The 20,370-nt window shown below is 41.5% G+C and overlaps 1 protein-coding gene across 2 annotated transcripts in view; it reads left to right on the top strand.

Moving 5' to 3' along the window:
- The window catches only part of LOC125451892 (cysteine-rich secretory protein LCCL domain-containing 1-like), a 50,139-nt gene that overhangs the window by 16,928 nt on the left and 12,841 nt on the right, over nt 1-20,370 (top strand). For both annotated transcript variants that reach the window (XM_059645856.1, XM_059645857.1), the window contains exons 5-12: nt 1,192-1,303; nt 3,386-3,486; nt 8,403-8,570; nt 10,870-10,930; nt 11,451-11,517; nt 15,406-15,536; nt 17,273-17,316; nt 17,401-17,473. In XM_059645856.1, coding sequence (XP_059501839.1) covers nt 1,192-1,303; nt 3,386-3,486; nt 8,403-8,570; nt 10,870-10,930; nt 11,451-11,517; nt 15,406-15,536; nt 17,273-17,316; nt 17,401-17,473 — 757 coding nt within the window. The remainder of the gene's footprint in view (nt 1-1,191; nt 1,304-3,385; nt 3,487-8,402; nt 8,571-10,869; nt 10,931-11,450; nt 11,518-15,405; nt 15,537-17,272; nt 17,317-17,400; nt 17,474-20,370) is intronic.

The raw sequence follows: 20,370 nt of genomic DNA, 5'->3' as shown, positions 1-20,370 counted from the left end.
TTCTGCACCAACAAGTGTCTCAACAAAAGCACCTCACCTCAGTTTTAGCCCTTTAAATAATCCAAATGGAGATCACTTTGTGCAACTGAGCATCACATTTGCATTCAAGCCTCCATTAACCAATCTGCATGCTTGGGCACACGGAGGACACGGACCCAAGATAGCCCTCTGCCTATTGCTGTGAACTGCAGTCGAGATAGTTGAACACATTGCTTCTTGAGTTCAGGCCTCCCATACTTGGAGCACAGACAGCACTTTAGAACCCAATTCAAAGGCCATTACTTTGAATGCACAATAAAAGAAAGTTGCATTTATTGTTTTGGATAAAATAATATTTTGCTTATGTTGTGATTAATTACATACTGTTCGCTTTTCTTGTTCACACTTTGTGTGTGATTTCATGTGAGCCACTTACAATGATATAATGGAAGTAACCACATCTTCTTAAGAAGCCTACACTGCCTCATGTGTGCCTGAGAAACACACATCTTCCCGGGACAAAACTGTTTTCTTTACAATGTTCAAAGATTTCTCAGGGTTCTTCCAAGAGGGTAGAATGATTACAGTCTAAAATACAAGCACGACAAAAGAAGTAGGGTAAAGAATTATACAATACACAGAAGGCCTTTTGGCCCATCAAGTTTATATTGCCAAAAATGTGCTGCTCCCCACACTAGTCCCACTTTTTCCTGCACTAGGCCCACAATTTTGAATGTTATTAAATATATTTTAAGGGTTGCGATGTTTCCCGTTCCAATTATCCTCCAAGGAAGTGCAATCTAGACACCCAGCACCTCTGGATGAAAATGTTTCTTATTTGAAGACAGGATATATTCAGTCCTCCTGTCTCCTTTTCTGCACCCGAAGCCATTTGACAGGTCAGTCAGAAGTCATCCTGGACCAAGCTACTGTCAGAATTAATTGTAATAATTGGCATACAATGTGAAGATGATGCCCAGAAAATGTCAAGTAACAATATTCACTGGTATAGGGTGCCATGTTTGGCCCAGGAAGCATTTTGACTATTGTTTATACTTGATCGTTGTCAACATTATGGAATTATCTGATCAATTTATTATATCTGCCTTGATATGATTCTGATCAGTTCCTGTCAAAACCTTCTGTTAAAGTGATGTGAATGTTGAATGGATTACAACTTCCTTTTTTTTTAATTGTCTTTCTTTTAGGTAGTATGGGCAACAAGTAACAAAGTTGGCTGTGCCATTAACTTATGCACAAACATGAACATCTGGGGTCAAGTGTGGCCAAAAGCGATTTACCTGGTTTGCAACTATTCTCCCAAGTGAGTAAAACTAAAAAACCTGATGGAAGTAAATATCTCTGTCGTTTATATGCTTGTGAGAATTGGTTTGAAAATAAGTTAGGTCACCGTATCCCAGAAGGCTGCCCTCTTGTCGAGAAAGATGACTGGTTGTGAGTTTACCCTGTGGCGACACCACACCTCAGGAGATGTTGCGAAAAGTAGGATCTCCGTGGTAACTACAGCTGGTGCAGGAATTGGACTCAATCTGTTAGCAGTATTCTGCATCAAAAACCAGCTGACGAACCAGTGGAGCCTCCGACTTGTCTTTTAAAGATATCTGTTCTGTCTTCAAGCGGCTAAGCCATAATTGTATATTTATTTACTGGCTGTTGAGGTTCCGGACAATTAATTGCACATTATTTGCTGCACCTTTTTATAATTGATGTCACAATTACTAATCCAGCACCTTCCGAATAAGTATGCATTAAATAAATGAGGCTTAGTAGATAAGAGAGAATGCATTGAAAACCATAGCCAATGAAAAGATTTACTGCAGAACCAGACAAATTTATTAAAAAGGATTAAAATAATCTATGTTTAAATAGTTCACATCAATGAGTCATATCTAGGCTGGAATGCATAAAAAAATTTCAGAAAAAATTCAACATTTAATTCTCTGGATTTAAGAAATATCTAAACTCTTCTGTTACATTTGAGTTTGCTCCTTGATGTCTATTATTTTTCATTGTCACTGCATACAACATACATTATATATACAGACAACAATACATTTTAAGTTGACACATATGAAAAACATCTGGAATTTGAATTTGGAACCTTTCAATAATGACTTTTTTTTTACTAGTCCATTTGCAGTTTGTAAAAAGAGTTCTCACAGCAGATCAAACTCACATAGTGCGCAGGTCGGATTTTACCCTTCACTTTCCCACTGTGAATATTTGCATAACACAGTGTGGAGCTGGAGGAACACAGCAGGCCAAGCAGTATCAGAGGAGCAGGAAAGCTGACCTCAGCAGGGTGGCTCATCACATTCAGTGAATGAGCTTGCAACATCTATCTGCACATCTCTGAACTGGGGGAGGAAGAGTCTGCACATTGTGGAAAGAGGCCATTTGGCCCACTGAGTCTGTGCCAGTCCTCAAAAAGCATCCCACCTGGACCTAGCACCTCCCCCTATAATCCTGCATTTCCTATGGCTAAGCCACCTAGCCTGTACATCCCTTGACGCTATGGGCAACTTTTAGCATGGCTAATCCACCTAATTGACACATCTTTGTATTGTGGGAGGAAACAAGAACATCCAAAGGAGACCCACGCAAACACAAGGAGAATGTACAAGCTCCACGCAGACACTCATGCAAAGGCTAGAATTGAATCTGGGTCCCTGGCATTGTGAGGCAGCATTGCTAACCACTGAGCCAGCATGCCACCCAGATGATGGTGGTCCACCTAACCCTTGGACCCATTGAGGCTGATCAGTGACTACTTAGTGACCACTAAATGTGTGCATACATACCCCTGGTCCCCCCTCCCCGTGCCTCTGGTACTGTCCCAAAGCAGAGAGAGGCCTATTCTATGGCAGAAGCTCAGTAGGTTTACACTTTGAACTTTTAACTTCAGAGGCAATGGGGGTTAGGGTAAGAGGTTCCCTGGGCCTATCGAAGGTCTTGCTCACTCCTAGCCTGTCAAACCTGCTCCCCATCCCTTTTACCCCACCCAGCTCTACCCAGTATTAAATTGAAGAGGAATTCTGAGGAAGGGTCACCAGAAAACTCTGTTTTCTCCTTCACAGATGCTGCCAGACCTGCTGAGCTTTTCCAGAAACTTCTGTTTTTGTTCTTAAATTGAAGAGGGGCAGCTTTCAGGATCATGGATGGCCTCATTGTTGACTTTTTAATCAGATGGGTGTTCAGCGCTTGATAAATTTCAATCCCCTCTCTTCAGTTCATGATCGGATTGAAAAATAGATCGATGAATGAAAGAAATGTGAGAAAAAATATTTATAATTGTGCTCCCAGTAATCAATAATGGTACATTCAGTGTGTTGCACAATATTCTGTCAGAAGATGTAACTTTTTTTTACATATGTCTTGTTTTCAGAGGGAACTGGTGGGGTCACGCCCCATACAAACATGGCCCTCCCTGTTCTGCTTGCCCTCCTAGCTATGGAGGAGGCTGTAGGGATAACCTGTGTTACAAAGGTATTTGCCTTCTTTGCTACATAAACTGATAAATATTCTTTATAACGTATGAATTAACTTTACATATATACTAAAGCAGACCATATGAATATCCTAAGCAACAGATTCTTCGTAATCTCTGGTCCTTCATGGATATGTATTCAGCTCTTTTATTGATGCTTCCATTTGTTTGATGTGGAAGTGGAATGTGAATTAAAAATCACAGACGTATAGGAAAAGGGTGAGGGCTTTTGGCTTTAATAAGTGCACCAGGAGTAGCGTAAATATTTTGAGATAATTGATTGTCTGTCTGAGTATGGAATGTTTTACAATTAATTGTTGACATAGAGATATTTGTATCCTTCAAAGGAAATTTGGATAAATATTTGAAAAGAAAAAAGGGTTAGTTAAGGACAACAAGGGGAAGTGGAATGAGTCATAGAGTGCTTTGATTAGAAGCAGGCACACATAGAAAGGATGAGATGTTCTTTTAATGTAAAGCTTTAAATTTTGCTGGATTGATGTTTATATTCTATGTAGACCTTTTAATTGAGTATCATGGAATAGAATTGGTTCATATTGCATCTATTATTAAGGTATGATTGAACATTCAGAACGTGAGGCATTGTGGACATTGTAATTTTGTTGTGGAGGCATAGGGTAGATTTGGAATCATTGCGCTTTGCAAACCTGGAAATAATTTTTAACAGCTTCAGCCAGCAGCATCACCACACAATGATGCTGCAGAAATACCAGCAATGTTTCTTCCTCAGCAAAAGATAGGTAGGTGATCTGGTGGGATCAATAATGTTGTCTGTACCCTGCTATAAATATTGCTATGATGCTTTACATTTATGGTAAATCAGAGAATTGGACATCATGTCTGCCTTACTGCCAACTCGGATGAATTACACTGAGATTTGGAATATTTGGGTCTTTATGACATGCCCAGTAATTTTACATGTAGCAGTTCCGCACTTCCTGTTTTAAGGATATTAGGAAAAGCTCGTGTGGTCATTCACTAGCAGTGAGGTCTCACAGACTGCCAGTAGATATCAGAAAATTGCTGTCTTCCAGTATTTCCTGACTACACGTGAGACACTGCTCTCACTTTTTGAGATTGACTGCTGCAGAAAATGAACTCCACTTTTCCAGTCGTGTAAGCTCTGTTCTGTGGGTTTGTGAATGCTTTTGTCTTCTTACTTATCTCCCAATTTCAGCTAACACCTTATGCATACAAAAAATTTTGGTACTTCAATTTTTTTAACATTGCAATTACCTCTGGGCTGAGTTCCATGCAGTATCTGACTGCACTGTTTGTAGACATTGTTCTTAACCAAAATTCTCCTTGTTTTAGTTTTAAATTGATTTCTAAAATCTGAAGAAAACTCCCCTTCTTCTGAAGATTAAACGTAAATAGGGCAATCCATTCCACGAATTGATTGAAACATAAATTGAAAATAGCCATTCTATGAACTTCAGCCCATGGTATCATTAACATTAATCAAATTTTGTAAGGACCTGCAACACCTGTACTGTTTTAGATCTGGCCGGTGCGTATCAAAAAATACAACTCCAAAAAAAAGTAGTTTTAGTGTTTTTCAGTAAAATGTTAGCCCACATTCTAATCACTAGAATGGTTTATCTTTGCAAATTAGATCAAAGAGAAGATTTAAGTTTGAATGTTATCCAGAAGCAATTATATATTTGTACAATGGGTAATTTTATCTCCGCTGAATTAGATAATGGGGCTTTCACTAAAGTAACCTTTAATGAATTTATTTCCAAAACTCACACTGGCAGTAATCTGATGAACTATTTTGTTTCTCTGGGTCTTTCCAGGATTTGTGGCTGAAGATATTTTTAAAAAAAACTTATCTGTAAGTAGTTGTAAACGCACAAACCCTAGAGTGATAGATTCGATTCCTCCCACTTCCTACAGACTAAGGGGGTGGCCATGGGCACCCGCATGGGCCCCAGCTGTGCCTGCCTCTTTGTAGGTTACATGGAACAGTCCCTCTTCCGCACCTACATAGGCTCCGAACCCCACCTCTTCCTCCGTTACATTGATGACTGTATCGGCGCCGCCTCTTGCTCCCCAGAGGAGCTCAAACAGTTCATCCACTTCACCAACACCTTCCACCCCAAGCTTCAGTTCACCTGGGCCATCTCCAGCACATCCGTCACCTTCCTGGACCTCTCAGTCTCCATCTCAGGCAGCCAGCTTGTAACTGATGTCCATTTCAAGCCCACCGACTCCCACAGCTACCTAGAATACACCTCCTCTCACCCACCCTCCTGCAAAGATTCCATCCCCTATTCCCAATTCCTCCGTCCCCGCCGCATCTGCTCCCACGATGAGGCATTCCACTCCCGCACATCCCAGATGTCCAAGTTCTTCAAGGACTGCAACTTTCCCCCCACAGTGGTCGAGAACGCCCTTGACCGCGTCTCCCGCATTTCTCGCAACACATCCCTCACACCCCACCCCTGCCACAACCGCCCAACGAGGATCCCCCTCGTTCTCACACACCACCCCACTAACCGCCAGATACAACGCATCATTCTCCGACACTTCCGCCATCTACAATCCGACCCCACCACCAAGACATTTTTCCATCCCCACCCCTGTCTGCTTTCCGGAGAGACCACTCTCTCCGTGACTCCCTTGTTCGCTCCACACTGCCCTCCAACCCCACCACACCCGGCACCTTCCCCTGCAACCGCAGGAAATGCTACACTTGCCCCCACACCTCCTCCCTCACCCCCATCCCAGGCCCCAAGATGACTTTCCACATTAAGCAGAGGTTCACCTGCACATCTGCCAATGTGGTATACTGCATCCAGTGTACCTGGTGTGGCTACCTCTACATTGGGGAAACCAAGCGGAGGCTTGAGGACCGCTTTGCAGAACACCTCCGCTCGGTTCGCAATAAAAAACTGCACCTCCCAGTCGCAAACCATTTCCACTCCCCCTCCCATTCTTTAGATGACATGTCCATCATGGGCCTCCTGCAGTGCCACAATGATGCCACCTGAAGGTTGCAGGAACAGCAACTCATATTCCGCTTGGGAACCCTGCAGCACATTGGTATCAATGTGGACTTCACCAGCTTCAAAATCTCCCCTTCCCCAACCGCATCCCAAAACCAGCCCAGTTCGTCCGCTCCCCCCACTGCACCACACAACCAGCCCAGCTCTTCCCCTCCACCCACTGCATCCCAAAACCAGTCCAACCTGTCTCTGCCTCCCTAACCTGTTCTTCCTCTCACCCATCCCTTCCTCCCACCCCAAGCCGCACCTCCATCTCCTACCTACTAACCTCATCCCACTTCCTTGACCTGTCCGTCTTCCCTGGACTGACTATCCCCTCCCTACCTCCCCACCTATACTCTCCTCTCCACCTATCATCTTTTCTCTCCATCTTCGGTCCGCCTCCCCCCCTCTCCCTATTTATTCCAGAACCCTCACCCCATCCCCCTCTCTAATGAAGGGTCGAGGCCCGAAACGTCAGCTTTTGTGCTCCTGAGATGCTGCTGGGCCTGCTGTGTTCATCCAGCTTCACACTTTGTTATATTGCTGTGGGTCTGTGTGCCAAACAAAGAAATGACAACAGTTTCCATCCCTGAAGGACATTAGTGAACTAGATTGTTTTTCAAAAAAAACACAACAATGATTTTGTGATCATCATTAGACTCCTAATTTGTCTGGACATTAATCTTGTTTGGGTTTCATTCTGCTTTGAATGGCTGGGAAATTAATTTGGCAGCATAGTTTCCAAACAGACCTCAGCACTTTCCTTTTCTTTTTCTATCTTGTATTCTAACCATGCCAGTTTTCAGACAAAAATGATCCTGTAACCAATTTTAAGCATTTGCTAATGCTCCCAATTGACCTCCACCATTTCCTGTTTTAAAAGGGAAAAGAAGAATCTCCTGCCAGGTTGGTAGAGTCCATGGGTCATGGGTGAAATAAGCCCCAATTTGGAGATCTGTCTAAGCAGCCATTCCCATATCCTGTGGTATGGAATGTTCAAACTCTGATGTGCCACTATTCCATTGTATATGCATATTCTTCACTAAAGGAGAAAAGAACATTTCTGTGGCAGTGAATTGTCTCATTCAGAAAAAAATCATTTGCAATTCACATATAATTAGTTGCTTTGAAATATGGTGACAGTTATCTAGGCAAGTATGTTCTATGCAGCAAATTCCTGCAAACAGCAGTAAGGTGTATGATCAGTTTCCGATGGTAATGTTTGCAGTAGGAGTGCTGGTGAGATCACTATTACAATTTACTCCCCCTCTTCATGTTTTGTGGAACTTCAATTCTGTAGAATTCAGTTTTTGTAGAACTGTCCTCTATTCCTGCAAATGCAAAATCGAGAAAAATGCAGTACCGGCTCCAGTTTCTTCTCTGCTTGCGAGAAATGGGCTAAATTGCCCACAGTGTCTGGGGATGTGCATGTTAGGTGGATTAGCAATGGGAAATGCAAGGTTATAGGGATGGGATAGGATGGTAGGGACGGGTAGATGCTTTTTGGAGGATCTGTGTGGAGTCGATGGGCTGAATGGCCTGCTTCCACAAAGTAAGGATTTATGATTCTGTGATCATGTGTTAAGGTGTGCATCATTGTTTAAACTGATAAATTTTGCCAACATCAATTTTAATGCACTCGCTACCTAGAAATATTTGATTTGAAAGTTCTATTTTCTTACATGCATACATGTTCATTTCTTATCCAGTTTCTGTTTATTTAACCTAAAATCTTAATAGTACATTAAGTGCTCTTTGATTAAATCCTGGTTCAGAGAAAATATGCTCTTGTCTATGACTGATATTAAACTTTCTGTTATGTTGGGAAAGGATGTAATATAATTTAAGACAACCTTCAGTGTTTATCTGTTCTCTGCTGATTTTGCTTCAACTGGAAACAGATGGCACAGATCACCATTATTCCCCTTCGGAACCAGAGGAGGAAACCAACGAGGTTGAGAGACATAGAACAGGAATTCAGGAGACTCATTTGAAAGCTCCAACACAAACAGATCCTTCAAGAACAGAATACCTTGAGTTGAATGAGGTTATAAGTACAGAACAAATGTGTAAGTGCAACTTGATTCTCACAGTAATACAATGACAAAGTATAGCAGATGCCGTGATTCTGAAATCAAAACAGAAAAAAAAAGCTGAAAATACTTACTCAGTCATGCAGCTTCTGTGGAGAGAGAAACATTAACCTTTAAGGTTGATGGCAGCCTGCCAGAACTGAAAACTTTTCCAGATAGAGTAAGACAGTCATAGAAATATACAGCATGAAAACAGACCCTTCAGTCCAACTCGTCCATGCCGACTAGATATCCTAAATTAATCTAGTTCCATTTGCCAGTATTTGGCCCATATCCCTCTAATACCCTTCCTACTCATATACCCATCCAGATTCCTTTTAAATGTTGTAATTGTACCAGCCTCCACCACTTCCTCTGGCGGCCCATTCCAAACACGCTTACCCTCTGTGAAAAAAAATTGCCCCGTAGGTCCCTTTTAAACCTTTCCCCTCTCACCTTAAATCTGGTTTTGGACTCCCCCACGCTATGTAAAAGATCTTGGCTATTTACCATACAGATGCCCCTCATAATTTTATAAACTTCTGTAAGATCACCCTACAGCCTCTGATGCTCCATAGAAAATAGTCCCAGTCTGTTCAGTCTCTCCCTATAGCTCAAACCCTTTAAACTTGGCAACATCCTTGTGAATCTGTTCTGACCTCTTACAAGTTTCATAACATCCTTCCTGTAGCAGGGAGACCAGAATTGCACACAGTATTCCAGTAATGGCACAGCCAATGTCCTGTACTGCCACAACATGACCTCCTAACTGCTATACTCAATGCACTGACCAGTAGAGGCAAGCATACCAAATGCCTTCTTCACTATCCTAACTACCTGTGGCTCCACATGACCTTACCATCAAGTGTATAAGTCCTGCCCTGATTTGCCTTTCCAAAATGCACCACCTCACATTTATCTAAATTCAACTCCATTACTTGGCCCCTTGGCCCATCTGATTAAGATCCTGTTGTACTATGAGGTAACCTTCTTCAATGTCTACCACACCTCCAATTCTGGTATCTGCAAATTTACTAACCATACCTTCCATGTTCACATCCAAATGAAAAACAGTGGAGCCAGCACCGATCCTTGTGGCACACCATTGGTCACAGGCCTAACCTCCAATTTTAGGGTCATCTGCAAACTTACTAACCACACCTCCTATGTTCACATACATATCGTATAAAAAGTGATGAAATGCTGTGGATTCAGCACCGATCCTTGTGGCACACAGCTGGTCACAGGTCTCCAGTTTGAAAAACAACCCTCCACCACTGCCCACTGTCTTCTACCTTGGAGCCATTTCTGTATCCACACAGCTGGTTCTCCCTGTATTCTGTGTGATCTAGCCTTGCTAACCAGTCTACCATGAGCAATCTTGTCAAGAGCCTTAATGAAGTCCACGTGGATCATGTGCACCACTCTGCCCTCATCAATCCTCTTTGTTACTTCTTTAAAAAACTCGATCAAGTTCGTGAAACATGGTTACCCACACACAAAGCCATGTTGACTATATTATAGCAGTGGTTGTGATCTGAAATTGCTGCACTTTATGTTGCCGTCAGACAGTTGTAAAGACCCTAATTAAAAATTGTGATGCGTTAAGCTTCCAATTGCATGTTAGTGGAGCATCAGAGGAGGTTGCGGATCGAGTGGACTTTGGACAGACAGTTAAAACAGCAAATGACAGGAAGTTTGAGGTCATAGTTTTTTGCCTTAATGGAGATGTTCACCAAAGTGGTCACTCAATCAGTACTTAGCCTGTCAAATAACGAGGAGGCTGCATTGTGAGCAGTAAATAGCATGTATTAAATTGAAAACAAGTTACAATTAAATCACTGTTTTGGCAGGAAAGAGATTTTGGGGCTCACATGGTAGGAAGGGAAGAGCTGAAAAAGATATGCCACAGGAAGGGAAGTAGATGTTTTAATGTAATGGAGAGAACTAGAGTACTGTGGAGATACTGAATCCTGAAATGTGGGTTGGTGGGATTGAAGGTGTGCTCGGTGGTTACGTTAATATGTTTTAATATAGTATTGCATGAGAGGTGTTCATTTGCAAATTTTGTTTTTGCCATTTGTGCTAAAATTGCCAAAAGAAATCTCTTCTTGTTGCACTTTGTGATTAACTGTAGGGGTAAAGGGACTAATTTAGTGACGGAATGTAGATTTTATGTCACTTCCTCTCAGCTACGAAGAAGTGCATCAACTTCAAGTTTATTCTGGAAAATTGTAACAAAATCATGAAACAAATCCAGAAAAAAAAGCATTCTTGTAATAATCTCTCTTCCCAGCTCAGTTGGTGTCTTGTGAAACCAAACTCCGTGACCAATGCAAGGGAACAACGTGCAATAGGTGAGAAACTGAAAATCCCCATTTCCTTTGTAGTAAATAATGTCAACTTGATAAGTGATAGTCTGTTTTCAATTTATACATCAGTTATCTTCAAAATACTTTCTAAGCTAGTTACACTGCTGTCAATGGCCTTACAAAAAATGAAATTGTAAAATAGTAATTCAAAGAAGACTACTTGACATTTTACCTTGGATCAGTTTGAATCAATATTGATTAACATGTACAAGATTTGTATTTAGAAAATTATTTTTTGTACAATTTCTAATATATAAACCCAAATCTTGTGGAAATGTTTATTAGAAGGATTTGCCTTTGTTGATGTAATGTGATATAGAATTTATAGCTTTTTTACTTCATTTCTCTATTTTTGTACTTAATCTAGTGCTTTAGATTTGAACCCAAGTGACATTGTACACTTTTGACTGTACTCCCACACTTTTGCACTTGACTACAAGTGACAATAAAACCAAATTCTAATTCTAAATCTAACCTTTTGTCCTCTGCCATATCTTTATTTCAGATATGAATGCCCAGCTGGTTGTTTGTACAGTACGGGGAAAGTCATTGGAACATTGCATTATGAAATGGTGAGTAATAGAAGATGGTGAAATGTCCTCAATCTTGTCAGTTATTTACTTAAAACATTTTGAAAGTTACTCAAACCTCCTGCAACACATGATCTTCATAGCAGTATATCTGCATTCATGCAGAACATATGATAAAATGTCACAGCATGTCATCTCATTTGCCAAATTTACAAACCTGTTGAGTGCTTCCAGTGATTTTTGTTTGTATTTAAAATTAATATCAGTTCAATTGGTTTTGATTAACAATTTATTTAATCTTAAATTCTCTATGGTTAAATTTTGCTTGTGGTTTTTTAATGTCTAAAGATATTGAGGGAGAAATTCACTTCATGGCCACCTGTTTTATTGGTAAGATAAACATCCACATCTTGTGTTGTTTTCTGCAAAGCCCAAGCCACACTGAATGTCATTTTGATTTGGAAAGTCTTTAATGATTCTGAAACAAGTGCGGTTAAGTCTTTATATGTTGACCAGCTGAACCCATTATTTTCCAACTTATGACAACAAGGTGTAGAGCTGGATGAACACAGCAGACCAAGCAGCATCACAGGAGCAGGAAGGCTGACATTTTGGGCCTGGACCCTTCTTCAGAAATCTGAAATTTCTGAAGAAGGGTCTAGGCCTGAAACATCAGCCTTCCTGCTCCTCTGATGCTGCTCGGCCTGATGTGTTCATCCAGTTCTACACCTGGTTATCTCAGATTCTCCAGCATCTGCAGTTCCTACTATCTCTGAAACATTTTCCAACTTAAATCATGTTCATCAATACATGCTCTTCCTATTAAACAACAACAAAAAGGGACTCAAAGTAGGGCCTTTTCTTTTCCCTTCCTGTGATTTAACCTGTTAAATATGACCAACCAAGAAAGAGCAGAAGGACATTGACAGTTGTTAGTAACAATGATTCTCAGCAATAGAACCCCAGTCTCATGTGGAGAATAAGATGGGGAGAGTACAGTGAGGAAAAAGGGCTGTAGGATGACCAAGCACTTTGCGGAATATATAAATGCAGTATAATAATCAGCATGACATTCAAAAGGTAAAATTTTGCTTAACCAACTTTATTGAATTTTTGAGAAGGTGATGGAGAGAGTAAACAACAGTCATGCAGTAATCAAAATGTATCTGTATATTCAATAAGGTGCCTCATAACAGACTGATCAAGAGTGCCAGACTGAGTGAAATCAGGTGACAAATGACAGAACAGATTTCCAGAGATAGTAAGAACTGCTGATGCTGGAGTCTGAGATAATGCAGTGTAGAGCTGGATGAACACAGCAGGCCAGGCAGCATCAGAGGAGCAGGAAAGCGGACGATTTGGGTCAGGACCCTACTTCAGAAATCTGAAATGTCAACTTTCCTGTTCCTCTGGTGCAGCCTGGCCTGCTGTGTTCCTCTAGCTCCACACTGTGTTATGCAGAATAGATTTATAGTTGGCTTCCAGACAGAAAAAGAGAATGAGGGTAAACTATTGCTTTTCAGGTGATAGAAAGTGGCAACTGATGTTCACCAAATTAATGTTGGGACCACTTGCTAATCAGAATTTACGTCACTGATTTTGTCATTGGAATCGAAGATACAATTATGAATTACTGAATGCCACCAAACTATAGAAAGACACTTATGATCTTGTAGTTGGTACAAATAATTGGCAAATCAACTCAAATGCGCATACGTATGATGTAACACATATGGCCAGAAGAACAGGGAGGGGTCTCTTGCGGTACAATGACAGATTGCTTCCCGCTGGGCTAGGAGAAGCAGGTTTAAGTGCCATCTACTCTAGAAATTTATAATAACATCTCTGAATTGGTCAATCAGAAAATATTCAGAAGGATAGGTAGGTAACTTGCAGCAAGTCTAGGTGAGGCAGCGGAACAAAAGATCTTGGATTCTCAATATTATCAATTACTAGAGGGTGTCCTTAAGTCAGCATGACCATGGTCAAAGTAAGCCAAGTATGAGGTTTTTTCCATTTTCCGGAATTTTCCATTTCTGTTTGTCTCTTCCAACTCCTTCCAAACAGGAAACTTCTAGAATGCATGGCCGTCAGTGACAGTGTCTCCCGCTGGTCAGTCTCAGTATCTGACAACTTCATAGCTTGCTTGCAGACATGCTTGTAGCTGAGAGGTAGAAGTGGAGGAGGTTGTGACTCAATGAGCCAAATAATTTATAGAAGGACTGAATAGATGGATGTCATCCATCTGATAAGCCAGCACAGAAATCTTTTTCCCAAAAATAATGTACACTGGTGTCGTTAGAATGCATCCGGGCTGTGAGTTGGTGGCCTTGTTGCCAAGAAATGCCGAAGATCAGCTGAAATACTAAAGTTGGGAATTGTTCAGAGTGTCCCCTCGTTGAGCATACATTTTCCAGATCTGGCCAGTGTAGAGGAGGACCCTGAGGATTCCGCTAGGTAATCTTGCAGTTTGGGTTGTTATTTTTCCAGCCTACTTTACCCAGCTTGGATATATTATCAGTGCCTAGAATAACAGAAGGTGTTAACTGTGAAGTGTGCTGCTGTGATTGCTGTGATCAAAAATGGGGAAGGTGTGTAAAGGCTTGTGAGTGCTGCATTTGTGGATGGTCCCAGGGGCTAAACAAAGGTTAAGAGACATGTGAACAAAAGCCTTGTTTTAACACTCCTTGCCTGATAACTGCATTTCTTGTGAGGTCATGGTTCAGGGTGCATTATTGTTTGTGTTTATCTAGTTCTCCCATTTCTGGCCATTCCTGATTGTCTTGTAAATCTTTTATCGTGTTCACTAGAGAAATTGATTTCCTTCTCCAGGCTATGTTTTCTTTGAGGAGCTCCAGAGTGGAATTTAAACGAATTCAGGTCACAGAGCCATGCAGCTTGGAAACAGACCTTCTGACTGAGCCATTCCATTGCCAAACAAAACTAGTTCCACCTGCCTGTGCTTGGCCCATATCCCTCCAAACATTTCTTATTTTTGTACCTATCCAAGTGTCTTTTAAATGTTGTAATTGTATCTACATCCACCACTTCCTTCGGAAGTTCATTCCATATATGAACCAACCTCTGTGTAAAAGACAAAGTTGTTCTCATATCTCTTTTGAATCTTTCTCCTCTCACCTTACAAATATGTCCCAGGTCTTGAAATTCCCTACCCTCAGGAAAAGGCCATTCACCTTATCTATACCCCTCATGATTTTATAAACCTGTATAAGGCCACCACTCAACTTCCTCTGCTCTAATGAAAAATGCCCCAGTCCCTCCTCATAATTCAAATCCTCCATTTCCAGAAACATCCTGGTAAATTCCTTCTGAACCCTCTCTAGCTTAATAATGTCCTTCCTATAACTGGATGTGGTACTCCAGAATAGACCTCACCAACATACTGAACAACCTCAACATAATGTCCCAACTCCAAAATTCAAAGATGAAAGGAACGTCACTGTAAAACTTGAACTAGCCCTCAAATAGCTGGAACAATCGTTCAAAGCAGTCAATCTGTACTCTCCTTTTTAAGATTATCTTTAAATGCCATCACCAGTACCTAATTTTCCACCCACTTATCCCTCCACTACTGGAAGCATTTACAATATTGCTGACTGCTTGCAGATTCTAATTACTGAAGCATGAGCACAAACTGCTCTCTCACATTCACAGAACTATGTCAATGAGCAATATCAAATACACCCTCTTTATACCCGTGTAAAGTGCAAATTCTATTTCTTTATCTCCACAGAATTATGCTTCATGTCTTAGTTTGTCATCTATGACCAAATGTATACCTTTGATTTCACTGTCATTAATACAGAGGTTAACTACTGTGAAAATGATTTAAAAATTGCATTTAGAATACATCAGCAAATACGTAGTTTGTTTATAGTATTTACTTTAATTTTATGTACACTTTTTCAGCAATCAAGTATTTGTAGAGCAGCGATGCATTATGGAGTACTCGACAATGAAGGGGGCTGGGTCGACGTTACCAGACAAGGAAGGAAACCATTCTTCATAAAAGCTAATAGGAATGGGGTTCAATCATATGGGTGAGTATTGGTGACTGCAATTGGACATCATTCATAAAACATTAAAAGGAGGTAAAGATGTAAGGCTATAGATCATTTTACCCCAGCACGTCACCTACAAAACAACAAATGAGGAGTCAGGAATTCCCACTTCTGGGTTTCACTCAGGACCTGCAGTTTGCATTACACTGACACGGATGAAACATTTTAGCCTCCACAAGCATGCATGTAGGCCTTACCAATGGATACCCTTGACGGTACATTGAAGGGGTAGACCCCAGCCTTGAGTGGGCAGATGAAAATATCGGTTCTGACAAGGATGCAGCAGTATCGTTGCCTGCTTCATTTAACTTGGTTGGCACAAAGGCACCACCTTTCAAAAAACAATCACTCCTTTTGTCACTGACTCACCATGTTTGCATTATATACCACCTACCCTAGGGAATATTGCCCTTTCTCACAATAGGGAATATTGCTGTATCACATAAAGGTCTCAGGGTTCCTTCACAGCATCTTTTAAACTCACCACCTCCGCCACCCTCCAAATCACAACTTTACCGCAGTTAACTCATTGGGCTGGATGGTTGGTTTGCGATGCAGAGTTAATGCCACCACTGTGGGTTCAACTCCTCCACCAGCTGAAATTACCATGAAGGACTTTGCTTCTCAATCTCTCCCCTTGCCTGAATTATGGTGCCCCTCAGGTTAAATCATTGCCAGTTGTATCTCTCTCACTCACACTCACACTCACTCACACACACTCACACTCACACTCACACTCACACTCACACTCACTCACACACACTCACACACACTCACACACACTCACACACACTCACTCACACACACTCACACACACTCACACACACTCACACACACTCACACACACACACTCACACACACTCACACACACTCACACACACTCACACACACTCACACACTCAGAGAGGGAAGCTGTATGGTTCAACCAAACTTTGGTGACTTTCCTTTTGCAGGACCATAGAATCCCTATGGTATGGAAGAAGTTCATTTGGCCCATTGAGTTCACAGTAGCCCTCTGAAGAGCATCTAACCCATACTCACCCACTACCTAACCCCATAACCCCACATGGCTAATCCATCTAGCCTGCACATTGCTGGACACTATGGGAAATTTAGCATGGCCAATCCACCTAACTTGCACATCTCTGGACTAATGGGAGGAATCTAGAGCACTCGGAGGAAACTCATGCAGAAACAGGAAGAATGTGTACGCTCCACACAGACAGTCACCTGAGGGTGGAATCAAACCAGTGCCCCTTGTGCCAGTACACTGGAGATAGCTCCTCTTCTATTCAAAATAGCGCCATAGTTTCTTTTATATATATGTACCTGAAATGCCTCCCTTGCACATGTTATTCCAAAGGGACTAGCCCTCCTCAGTATAGTGTCCTCACAGCACTGCACTAGAGTGACAGGTTTGATATTCATGCTTATGCTCTAAAAGTAGAATTTGAACCCATACACTCCTGGCTCTAACAGCTGATCCATAGCTGCTGTTGAAGAACTGAATCAGAAAACATTTAAAGGCAGCTATTCTGTAAATATGTAGTTGACCATGTTTGGAACGAATACCATCCTGAAGCTCAGTGACTTTTGGGATTACAGAATTAGTTATTTTATAACTGAATTGTTTCAATGACTGCCCAACAATGTACTTGATAATGAGTTGAGTCTCAGCATTGTAACAAACTTACGCATTTCTCCTTTTATTTCAGTAAATACAGAGCTGCCAATTCATTTACCATTTCCAAAGTAACAGGTTAGTTCTTTTGAGGTATATTTTAAATATCTTAATTTTAGTTTATTTCAGCTATTGTTCACTAAACTGTTATCTTCTCTGTAGTCCAATCTGCTAACTGCGAGACAAGAGGACATCAAATGTGCACATTCAAGAAACCAGCCTCACATTGTCCAAGGTACATCAATGGTGCATGATTCGTCTTGACTATCATTTGAAGTTTTTGTTCTGTATCTTGTCCCGATTCTTACTCCCACTTTTGACTGTCCTGCTGACTTCTGGACCTGAGGTTTTGCACCCTACGTGCTGTTCATACAGTTGTGCTGCCAGGGCCACTGCCTGGTTTCTGGTAAGTGCATGAGAATGAAGCAGTTGGACTGAGTATCCAGCTTTACTTTGCTCACTCTCAGTCAGGTTGAGGCAATGACCTAGTGGTATTATTGGTAAGGTATTAATCCAGAGGTCCAGGCAATGTCCCAGGAACCTGCATTCAACTCTTGCCATGGCAGATGGTGAAATTTCAATGCAATTTGAAACTAAAAAGTCTGGAATTAAGATGACCAGGAATTCATTGCCAATCGATTGGAAAAAAAAACCTTTTGGTTCATTAAGGCCTTGTTAGGGAAGGAAATCTGTCATCCTGACCTGTGTGACTCCAGACCCACAGCAATGTAATTTACTCTTAACTGCCCTCTGGGCAATTAAGGATCGGCAATAAATGGTGGCCTAGCCAGCGATGCCCACATTCATTCTCGTGAATGAAAACACGGCAGTTTCATAGAGATTGCAATTTCAAAAGAATTGGAATTAAACAAGAAAAGTTATAAGTTAAAATGCAGACTATGAAAACGTTTAGGGTGGAACAGTGGCTCAGTGGCTCGCACTGCTCCCTCATTGCACCAGGGACGCAGGTTCGATTCCACCCTCGAGTGACACTCTGTGTGGAGTTTGCATATTCACCCCATGTCCGTGTGGGTTTTCTCCGGGTGCTCCAGTTTCCTCCCACAGTCCAAAGATATGCAAGTTAGATAGATTGGCCATGCTCAATTACCCATTGTGTTCAGGGATGTGTACATCAGGGAGTGGGTCTAGATGGGATACTCTGACATTCAGTGTGGACTTGTTGGGCCGAAGAGCCTGTTTCCACAGGGTAGGGATTCTATGGTGATTAAAATATCCACTCCTGAACCATATCAGGTAGGTAATGATTAAAATTAGAAAAGAGTTGGTTCCATTCTCAATTTAATGAAAATACCTCGTTTTACTCCAAGATGTTTTTGGGGAGGAATGTAGTTGGGGAAACTTGGGCAAAGCTGAGGACATTTTCAAGCAAAAAGGACCCCATCAAAATTCTCTTTCTTGCCCAGCAGCCGAGTACATTGACTGAAATAAAACAAAGAACTGCAGATGCTGGAGACCTTAAAGAAAAAGAGAAATTACTGGAGAAACTCAGCAGGTCTGGCAGCATCAGTGGGAAGAGATTAAGAGATTAAAGCACAGTTTGGTGACTTGATGATGAGTCAGATGAAGTGTCAGGTTTGGGTGCGCTTTGCTATTTTTAGCTTATATCATTCCAGAATCCCAAATGCTTTCTCATCCTTGAGGGAATAAATGATGAGTTTGAAAACTTTGATGTCGTTGAAAGCACATTTATTTTCTTAAAAGCCATATTATGGCTTGACACTGCCTGTGTTTGTTAAGCAAACTCAACTCAAATTCCTAAGCCACAGGAATCCAATGCAGCCAAACAGAAGTATTACATGGAAGAGAAAAGCAAGTGTGGGCCAGGGGGTCAGGAATATTCTGCCCTCCCAGAGCGGTGACCCTTCCCTACCCTCTGGGATTGCTGAACTGATGCCTTCAAATCAGCCCCAAAAATTGTCAGTCCAACATCATAGAGTCATACAGCGTGGAAGTGGAACCTTTGGTCCAAGCAGTCCATGCTGATCATAATCTTAAACTAAACTAGTCTCACCTGCCTGCACTTGGCTCATATCTCTCCAAACATTTCTTATTTGTGAACTTATCCAAAAGTTTTTTAAACGTTGTAACTGCACCTACATCCACCACTTGCTCTGAAAGTTCTTTCCACACACAGACTACTGTCTGTGTAAAAAAAAAATTGTTCCAAAAAATCCCTCATGTCCTCCTAAAAGCTTTCTTGTCTCACATTAAATATATGCCCCCACGTCTTGATATTCCCTACCCAAGGGTAAAGCTACCTGCCATTCACCTAGTCTATGACCCTCATGATTTATAAACCTCTAGACGGTTGTCTCTCAGCCTCCTTTAGTCCAGTGAAAATGGTTCATGCCTATCAAGCCTCTCGCTATCATCAAACTCCAAGCGTACGTTCCTGACTTGTGGTCAGCTGCAAAGCATAGACTGATTCACTTCCTGGCTGAGAGTCAATTCTTCCCCTTACATACGGTGGCACTAACATCCTGAGCTCCCACTGTCAACATCCTGGGGACTATCATTGGCCAGAAACATGATTGGACTGGCAGTGGGAATAAATGTATTAGAGATAATGGGAGCTGCAGATGCTGGAGAATCCGAGATATCAAAGTGTGGAGCTGGATGAACACAGCAGGCCAAGCAGCATCTTAGGAGCACAAAAACTGATGTTTCGGGCCTAGTCCCTTCATAAATGGGTCTTTTTCAGAAAGAAAAGTGACTATTGAGATACTGCAAAGATTGGTATCAGACCGTACCTATTCACACTATATGTTAATGATTTAGGTAAGGGAACTAAATGTAATACCGCAAAATTTGCTGAAGACACAAGTCTAGGTGGAAGGGTAAGCTGTGAGGAGAATGCAGAGATGTTGCAGTTTGATTTGGATAGGCTGAATAGGTGGGAAAATGCATGGCAGATGCAGTCTAATGTGGATCAATTTGAAGTTACCCACTTTGGTAGCAGAAATATGAAGACAGATTATTATTTGAATGGCTGTAAATTTAAAGAGGGGAATGCTGAATGAGACCTGGGGGTCCTTGTGTGCCAGTCACTGAAAGTAAGTGTGCAGGTGTGGCAGGCAAAGAGGGCAAGCTGTACATTGGTCTTCATAGTGA

The sequence above is a fragment of the Stegostoma tigrinum genome, chromosome 5 (assembly GCF_030684315.1).
Source record: "Stegostoma tigrinum isolate sSteTig4 chromosome 5, sSteTig4.hap1, whole genome shotgun sequence".
Taxonomy (NCBI): Eukaryota; Metazoa; Chordata; class Chondrichthyes; order Orectolobiformes; family Stegostomatidae; genus Stegostoma; species Stegostoma tigrinum.
The sequence above is the reverse complement of the archived record's forward strand: the minus strand, read 5'-3'. Positions and strand labels throughout refer to the sequence as shown.